Source organism: Neoarius graeffei, chromosome 12, assembly GCF_027579695.1.
Source record: "Neoarius graeffei isolate fNeoGra1 chromosome 12, fNeoGra1.pri, whole genome shotgun sequence".
NCBI classification, from domain to species: domain Eukaryota; kingdom Metazoa; phylum Chordata; class Actinopteri; order Siluriformes; family Ariidae; genus Neoarius; species Neoarius graeffei.
Genome location: NC_083580.1, coordinates 75,767,805 through 75,777,820, shown reverse-complemented (window position 1 = coordinate 75,777,820; position 10,016 = coordinate 75,767,805). Strand labels below are relative to the sequence as shown.

Here is a 10,016-nt window from a genome sequence, read left to right as displayed (position 1 = left end):
AACTCCGCACAGAAAGGCCCTCGCCGGCCACAGGGCTCGAACCCGGACCTTCTTGCTGTGAGGCGACAGCGCTAACCACTACACCACCGTGCCGCCCCCAACCCTTTTATTATTATTATTATTTTATTTTATTTATAATTTTTTTCCCTTGTCTATAATTGTAAAGCATCCTTGGGTTTCTTGAAAGGCGCTATATAAATTTAACTTATTATTATTATTATAATTATTTGGGGACAAAGATAAACAGATTAGAGTCAGGGATCAAAAGTTCTAAAGTCAAGGTCACTGTGAGGTCAAACGTGTGTCCGAAAACCTTGTGAACACAATACCTCCAAGGCTAATACAAGTAATTTCACCAGGTCAAGATTACCGTGAGGTCAAATGTCCATCCCCAAATCACAGCTTCATAAGGTCTACCGGGCGGAGGCATCGCCATCCCCAGAGTTCTATCTAGTTCACTTTAAAACAGCTCATTTCTACCCGAACACACAGAGAGACTCAACTGTCTCGCTTCAGAATTCTCTTCAGAGTGAGAAGCCGAGCCTCCGGAGAAGCTGATTGGTTGATGAGAATCAAACCTGGAAGGTGATTGGACAGAGCCACGGCTCGTGCGCAGTTGATTGGCTGCGGGAGTGCGGTCATTAAGTTTCGTTGTTACCTGAGATTGAGGAAACAGTTGAAGGGATTTTTTGGGGGCGGGACAGAAAGGTGTTGCACTGACAGGCGCGCGCGCTCCGACAGGGCACTTTCTTGAAGCTGGACACACTCGCGCGCGCGCACACACACACACGCACGCACGCGCTCGCATACAGACCAGGATGGCGAAGGAGGCAGGGCAGAAAGGTAAGATTTCTATTTGTTTATTTGTTTATTTGTTTTATTTTCTATGCATTCAGAAGCAGTGGAGTGAAAGCTTCACGCGCACTGGTGACCGAATGGTGTTTAATGGCGCTCAGTGCTGGAATGCACCACTGTGCTGGGCTGTACTGGGCTTCACGCGCACCGATGTTGCACAGGGTGACGCACTGACATTTCAGCCAAGCCCGCGCGCGCGTGGAGGTGTGTTCGAGGCATCAGACGGCAATTCATCACGCATGCACGCGCTATCAAAGAGCAACATGACGCAAAACAACAACAATAATAACAACAACAACAGCAACCCGACACTGATGTGCAAACCGAGGAGTGCTGGAACTCCACTCCGCACATCTGTCCACGGCTTTGCAAAGTTCTCCTGACCTTCATGCAGGACACATCTCCAGATCTTTTCCACTCAGTCAGAAGATATTCCAGGTTGTTCTGTTCTCAGACTGGATTTTTCTTTCTGAACTTTGTCTTTGGTGTGGAGATGGAATGAACATGAATATCTACTGTATGATTTCCTCTTTTACACCTTCATGAACTGAAAATGCTCCAGAGTTGTTTTTTTCTCCCCCTTCCGTTACCTGTCTCTGAGTGTTATGAACACTACCAACATGATAGTTCATGCCATGGTTCAAGGTTTCTTCGTCATCGTCATCATCTACAGTGGTGCTTGAAAGTTTGTGAACCCTTTAGAAAGTAAAAAGTAGATAAAGAGAACCCAGTGAAACAAATGAGACAAAAATATTATACTTGGTCATTTTATTTATTTATTTATTTATTAAAACGATCCGATATTACATATCTATGAGTGGCAAAGGTATGTGAACCTCTAGGATTAGCAGTTGATTTGAAGGTGAAATTAGAGTCAGGTGTGAGTGGGCACCCTGTTTTATTTAAAGAACAGGCATCTATCAAAGTCTGATCTTCACAACACATGTTTGTGGAAGTGTATCATGGCACGAACAAAGGAGATTTCTGAGGACCTCAGAAAAAGCGTTGTTGATGCTCATCAGGCTGGAGAAGGTTACAAAACCATCTCTAAAGAGTTTGGACTCCACCAGTCCACAGTCAGACAGATTGTGTACAAATGGAGGAAATTCAAGACCATTGTTACCCTCCCCAGGAGTGGTCGACCAACAAAGATCACTCCAAGAGCAAGGCGTGTAATAGTCGACAAGGCAAGGCAAGTTTATTTATATAGCACATTTCATACACAGTGGCAGTTCAATGTGCTTTACAGAAGTAAAAGCAAAAGAGTAAACAATAGAAAATAAAATTACATAAAATAAATGGGGAAGAAAATGAATAAGAATTAAACAATAGTAGAAATAAAATAATAAAATGAGAAGTTCAATTTAAAAAAAACAACAAAAAAAAAACAGCAGAATAGAATAAAAGTTAAGTAAAATTTAAAACATGGAGAGACTCTAAAAGTAAAGAGTTTAAAACATGTAGAGATGGCAATATTAATAATTTAGCAGCAAGCATCTGAAAACAGCTTGGTCTTTAGTCTAGATTTGAAGATGCCAACAGCAGGAGCATTTTTGATGTCCTCTGGCAGTTGGTTCCATAGCTGTTCTGCATAGTAGCTAAAAGCTGCTTCACCACACTTTGTTTTAACAACAGGTTTTAACAGTAAATTTTTCTGCTGCGATCTGGTAGATCTGATTGGGTTAGGCCGCTGCAACATATCAGAGAGGTCACAAAGGACCCCAGGGTAACTTCTAAGCAACTGAAGGCCTCTCTCACATTAGCTAATGTTCATGAGTTCACTATTAGGAGAACACTGAACAACAATGGTGTGCATGGCAGGGTTGCAACGAGAAAGCCACTGCTCTCCAAAAAGAACATTGCTGCTTGTCTGCAGTTTGCTAAAGATCACGTGGACAAAGCCAGAAGGCTATTGGAAAAAGGTTTTTGGATGGATGAGACCAAAATAGAACTTTATGGTTTAAATGAGAAGTGTTATGTTTGGGGAAAGGAAAACACTGCATTCCAGCATAAGAACCTTATCTCATCTGTGAAACATGGTGGTAGTAGTATCACAGTTTGGGCCTGTTTTGCTGCATCTGGGCCAGGACGGCTTGCCATCATTGATGGAACAATGAATTCTGAATTATACCAGCGAATTCTAAAGGAAAATGTCAGGACATCTGTCCATGAACTGAATTTCAAGAGAAGGTGGGTCATGCAGCAAGACAACGACCCTAAGCACACAAGTTGTTCTACCAAAGAATGGTTAAAGAAGAATAAAGTTAATGTTTTGGAATGGCCAAGTCAAAGTCCTGACCTTAATCCAATGGAAATGTTGTGGAAGGACCTGAAGCGAGCAGTTCATGTGAGGAAACCCACCAACATCCCAGAGTTGAAATTGTTCTGTATGGAGGAATGGGGTAAAATTCCTCCAAGCCGGTGTGCAGGACTGATCAATAGTTACCGGAAACGTTTAGTTGCAGTTATTGCTGCACAAGGGGGTCACACCAGATACTGAAAGCAAAGGTTCACATACTTTTGCCACTTACAGATATGTAATATTGGATCATTTCCCTCAATAAATAAATGACCAAGTATAATATTTTTGTCTCATTTGTTTAACTGGGTTCTCTTTATCTACTTTTAGGACTTGTGTGAAAATCTGATGATGTTTTAGGTCATATTTATGCAGAAATATAGAAAATTCTAAAGGGTTCACAAACTTTCAAGCACCACTGTATATGATGAGATGAAACAGCGTTTCTCCATGGACCACGTTGCAACATACAACACAAAAAACAACAACTACAAACAGTGTACAAATTGTGCACGTTAGGAATAGTACAAGACAAAAACCTGTTCGACAATGGTATGATGAAGCAAGCTGATTTGTTCGGACTGTCCAAACAAAGCACCATACAATGCAAATGGGGAAAAAGACAAGTTCAGGATTGAAGTATAGCTAGAAACAAACAAATAAGCATTTTTAGATTGATTAAATCAATTAATTCATCCATCCATCCATCCATCCATCCATCCATAACTGCTTATCCTGTGCAGGGTCGTGGTACGGCATCCTGTGCATTAGTCCTGGGTGGTGCATCTCAGGTCCGGGAGGACTTGAGTATTAGGGAAAGTGGCGTTACCCCTTAATCACCATTGCTCCCAGGTCCGGTCTGACCCGGAGTGGTAGCACCTGCCTGGGTTCCAACTATGGGTTAAATAGTACATCACCAATAAGGTGCTGGCAGCAGGGCGCTTTTCAGTGCAGTGTGGCAGATGAACCCAACAGGGTCAATGGCGCACCACCAGATGGCATGTGGAAGAGCCGCTCAAATGGCCAATGGATGGCATCACTTGGCAGTTGTCTCTGCGGGGCAACTTCCATACTGGTCAGGTCTGTGGCACTTTTGTGCACCACTTGCATCAGGTCTGGAGGTCCAGAGAGATAACACGATGAGGGCACGATATCATTTGTCTTACCTTACTGTGCAAGGTGCTTCATTAGGAAAAAGAGAATAAGTCTGGTGCGCTCTGGTGCGGGCCTCGCGGCCCATCTGCGTATCCTAATGAAGCAGTCATCATCGCTAGTGATGGACAGCTGACAACGACGGCAGGGTCGCAGGCAAGCTGGCGCCTGTCCCAGCTGACTACGGGCGAGAGGCGGGGTACACCCTGGACAAGTTGCCAGGTCATCGCAGGGCTGATGCACAGAGACAAACAACCATTCACACTCATGTTCACACCTACGGTCAATTTAGAGCCACCAATTATCCTAACCTGCATGTCTTAGACTGTGGGGGAAACCGGAGCACCCGGGGGAAACCCACGCAGACATGGGGAGAACATGCAGACTCCGCACAGAAAGGCCCTCGCGAGCCGCTAGGCTCGAACCCAGGACCTTCTTGCTGTGAGGCGACAGTGCGAACCACTACACCACTGTGCCACCCCTCAATTAATTCATTAATTAATTCATTTTTTTCACAATAATTTTGGTTCTTAAGGCAATGATTTGATATTAGAAGAAACCACTGATTCCGCTACAACATGATACGATTTCAGTCCACAAAACAAGAAATTGATCTATTTATTACACCACTGAATCTGCTCCAGTACAAGTTTGATTCTGAAGTCAACAATATGATGTTTCATGATACCACTTAGTCTGCTACGATATGAGGGCGGCAGGGTGGTGTCGTGGCCCCCACAGCAAGAAGGTGGGTTCTGGGTTTGAGCCCAGCAACCGATGGGGGCCTTTCTGTGTGAAGTTTGCATGTTCTCCCCATGTTCTCCCCATTAGGTTAACATGGGGTGGCCTTGGCCTGAGGTTGGGTTGAAGTGCTCTAGCATAGCTGCCCACTGCTTTAGATGGGTTAAATGCAGAGGGGGAATTTCACTGTGCTTAAGTGTACGTGTGATAAATAAAGTTGTTGTTTTTCTTCTTCTATATGATACGATGATGCAATTTTGGTTCCTATGGCAACAATTCGATATTTCATGATACCAGTTATTATTCAATACAACATGATACGATTTCTGTTCACAAGGCAACAGTTCGATATTTGACATTAGTATAAATACGGAGGTGATTATAGGAAATCACGTGCACTGATTGGTCGAGAAATTGAGATATTTCTCAATAATCACCTCAAGCGACTCGGCAAAATGGCGGCCGATGAGTTTGTCAGTGTGAGGAAGAATTAAAAACGATAAAAGAAAATGCTATTCCTAAAAGCACTAAAGATGCTACGAAGTTTGGTCTAAAACTATTCAAAGGTAAGGTGGGATTGTGATTTTATTTTATTGATTTTCAAAACAATAATGTGACTCGGCATAGATAAGGAACACAAGTCTGCGCTGTGCCGTTATTACATTTGCATGCTACTTTTGAAATTTGAAAGGAATTATTTTTTAAAATATGATTAAAAAAAATCACCTGTGTATTTATACTAAAACAATTACCCGCCTCAGACTCGGTGAATATCGGTGAATAATAACCTCGACTTCAGAGAATAATTGTTAAATAGCACTGAACTTGTTATAATATGCTATGATACAATTTTGGTTCATGAGGTAACAAATTGATATATTAACCACGGGCGCAGATAGAGGGGGGACGGGGGGGATTCGTCCCACCCAGATTTAAATTCACCTCGTTCGGTCCCCCCCCCACTTATAGGGAGGAAAAAACGTCTATGCTGTCTTTCTTTGCATAAGGCAAACCTCACGGAAAAATCAAGACTAATTACCATTCGGTTTATTGAGGTGCACAGCAGTACATACATAGTTGCAACTGCGCAGACTGCACAGGTTGTGAGCTCGAGCTTGGTTGCTATGGTTACAAGTTTGACAGGCATATCAGGGACAGCTCCTCCTAGTTCAGGACCCCAACACGGCATGATGAAGGGTGCCAAAAGGTAGAAAACGATTGCATCGTTTTTTTAAAAAAAAACGACTGTAAGTAAACTGTGCCTTACTTTATCATATCACCTTGCAATTTTTTGATAGTCTGTTCAAAGTAATGTCGTAGTGAAAGTAAAATCGTACGGAGTAGAGATGCCTTTCTGGTAGCCTCCTTCTTTCGGTGGTAGCCTGTAGATACAGTGCTCAGAAGGCAGTTTTAATGTTTAATCTGGTGTTCCCTGCCATAATTTCAGCGAGCATATTGTTTCATAAGGAAACTTTGCGAAGAGTTGTTGACTGACTGCCGCTCACGCAACACACAGGCATAGTTAGAAAGTCAGGATGCACTGGTTTACACTTTACACACACACACGTAGCCCAGCCTCTCGCTATGTTTAACAGTTGGAACTTAGCGGTTTTAAAACTAGTTTTGCAGTTTTGCAATTTCTGTGCGTGATGATAATGTGTAAACTTTGGATTTCCATAGGCTATGTTAAAATGTTATCATTGTCCTGGCCTGCAGGTAGTTCCTGGTGATGGCAGTGAGGGAGGTGAAATAACATGTATACACACTACTGTTGAAAAGTTTGGGGTCACCCAGACAATTTTGTGTTTTCCATGAAAAGTCACACTTTTATTTACCACCATAAGTTGTAAAGTGAATAGAAAATATAGTCAAGACATTTTTCTGGCCATTTTGGGCATTTAATCGACCCCACAAATGTGATGCTCCAGAAACTCAATCTGCTCAAAGGAAGGTCAGTTTTATAGCTTCTCTAAAGAGCTCAACTGTTTTCAGCTGTGCTAACATGATTGTACAAGGGTTTTCTAATCATCCATTAGCCTTCTGAGGCAATGAGCAAACACATTGTACCATTAGAACACTGGAGTGATAGTTGCTGGAAATGGGCCTCTATACACCTATGGAGATATTGCACCAAAAACCAGACATTTGCAGCTAGAATAGTCATTTACCACATTAGCAATGTATAGAGTGGATTTCTGATTAGTTTAAAGTGATCTTCATTGAAAAGAACAGTGCTTTTCTTTCAAAAATAAGGACATTTCAAAGTGACCCCAAACTTTTGAACGGTAGTGTGTGTGTGTATGTATGTATGTATGTATGTATGTATATACACACACACAAAATGGAATCATTTGCTGACAGCTCAGTCCCCCCCAGTTCAAAAATCCTATCTGCGCCCCTGATATTAACCATACCACTGGGTCAACAGTGCGATATTTGACAATACCACTTGATCTGCTATGATACAATACAGTGTGCTTTCAGTTCCCAAGGCAACGATATTGCTGAATCTGCTATGATATGATACAGTACGAAGCGATTTGGATTCCTGAGTCAACAATTCAATATTTGATGTAACCACTGAATCTGTTCTGGTATGATTTTGGTTATTAAATAAACAATTTGATAGCTGACGATATCATGTCGTCTGCTATGATACGATACGATCCAATTTCAGTTCCCAAGGCAACAATTCTATATTTTACTGAATCAATTTGATATTTGGCAATACCAATTAATCTGCTTCACTACAATACAATATATGATATATGATGCAGTTTCAGTTCTTAAGATTACGATTCGATATTTTATGATACCACTGACTCTGATACGATACAATACGAAATGATCCAATATGATTCGATTTATTATATACATGACCAGCTTTGTTCAGACCCTGGGACAGACGTATCACTAATTCGCAAATAATAATAATCTCATCTCATTATCTGTAGCCGCTTTATCCTGTTCTACAGGGTCGCAGGCAAGCTGGAGCCTATCCCAGCTGACTACGGGTGAAAGGCGGGGTACACCCTGGACAAGTCGCCAGGTCATCACAATAATAATAATAATAATAATAATGTTGAGAAGGACAATTTTAAGTATCGGCGATATGGGCAGATTGCCTTGCTAGCCTATATTTACACATCAGTTGTCTTTTTTGTTTGATAATTTTGAAATTCTGACTATTGCCTTGATTCATTTCAGTTGTTACCTTTTAAATCGATTCAACTTGTCTGATCGCTACCCATGTTTTTGTATCAGTCTATGGTTTGTTCAATTAAATGCTTTCTGGAATGTATATGACCCTCCCCTGGGGGCGTGTCTTACTCTATAGTAGTATGTTGTTGACAGAAAACATGGTTCGATGGTGCATTTTTGGCTGTGTGTCATACCTTTTATGAACCATTTGTTGGTTGGGAAAAATGTTTTGAGTTTATTGGTGAAATTTGTGGTCATGCATACATGTCAACCTTTGGTCAATCAAACCTGTATAACCAACCTCCAAAATCCGTATTTCCCTTATAAAATCCGTATAAGATGCAAATTAAAATAATTTACCTAAAATTTGAATGATAATTAACAATGATATATCCCAGTTACTTTTTATTCAATATTAATAACAATAAACCTTCAGAATGAATACAAAGCTCCAATGTTTGACAAAAACAAAAAGTGTCACTCTAATGTTCTGAATTGTACTCCATGACAGCTTTTTTGAGCAGTCTGCACCAATACCTCACGAGGCTGCATGTCATAGCAAGTGTCTGTGTTGATCTTGCCGGAGTGCCCATTCAGAATCTTTTCAGTCGCTACTGAAAGTCGCTCAGGTGGAAATACGCGTTTCAAACAAAATGTTACTTCCCGGTTGGCGGGATTCTCGCAATGCGGTGTGCGCATGATCAAAAGTGGAACGAAGTCTCGCTACCACAAGATAACGTGGGATTTCATAAGACTCTTTACTGGCTGTCAGTGCTTTCTGTGGTGTACAGTATATTTGTAAATGTTATGCGCTCTTTTATCATCGTGGGAATTGATTATAGCTCTCAATAAATATTGAAGTTTTTTTAAATAATCCGTATAACTTTATTTGTACGCTCGTATACTACGTTTATTGAATTAAATCCGTATAAAATACGGACATTCCGTATAGGTTGACATGTATGGTCATGTGACCAGCACTTCTTGTAAGAATGGGGGCCATTAATTCTCCATGAGTAAGATTAAGTACTGTCATGTTCTCTACCATTGAGGCGTTTCAGTTGTGACCCGGTGATGACCCTGAGGTTCTCTCTTAACATCTGCATCGTTGATATTTGATCTGAGCCCACGCGTGGACTGAAATAACCCCAGAACCATCTCAGGACAGACTCAAGCTTGAATCATTTGACCTTATTTAAAACTCGCACTACAGTATAACAAGATACAGATGTGATGTGAGACACTGTTTCAGGTACGGACATGCATCATGGTTTGCTTGACACTTCGCGGTTTATGCGCCGGAAATTTCTGGAACCAGACTTCTGGACCAGAATAGTGTTGAGACTAGTGAGAATGTTCTGTAAACATGTCCGATCACCTCATAGTGGCACGTTGGAACATCAAATAACGTGCCCTGTGCCTATCAGATGGGTTTGAATGGTTTTAATTAACTTGCGTATCTAGTTTCACTCGAGCCGGCTCATGTATAATCAAACATGACAGCAAACACGGGGGCGGTGGTTTATACTGTAGTGTCAGTGCTGCTGTAAATGGACTAAAATAGCAATCAGAGTAAAATTTAAACATTTTAAATGACCAATATTTTATGATATATTGATTATTTCAGGAAAATGATGATTTAAAAACTAGGTACAAAACGAAGCACGGGACACAAAACCAGCTGGAGAGAGAGAGTGTGTGTGTGTGTGTGTGTGTGTGTGGTGAGAAGCTGGAGTGTGCAGATTGGGCTATTGCATATACTGTATAA

General features: G+C 41.3%; 1 protein-coding gene across 3 annotated transcripts in view; it reads left to right on the top strand.

The window, feature by feature from the left end:
• The first annotated feature begins 703 nt into the window (after positions 1–703).
• The window catches only part of plrdgb (PITP-less RdgB-like protein), a 169,669-nt gene continuing 160,356 nt past the window's right edge, over positions 704–10,016 (top strand). For all 3 annotated transcript variants that reach the window (XM_060936422.1, XM_060936421.1, XM_060936420.1), the window contains exon 1: positions 704–843. In XM_060936422.1, coding sequence (XP_060792405.1) covers positions 819–843 — 25 coding nt within the window. In that variant the 5' untranslated portion in view covers positions 704–818. The remainder of the gene's footprint in view (positions 844–10,016) is intronic.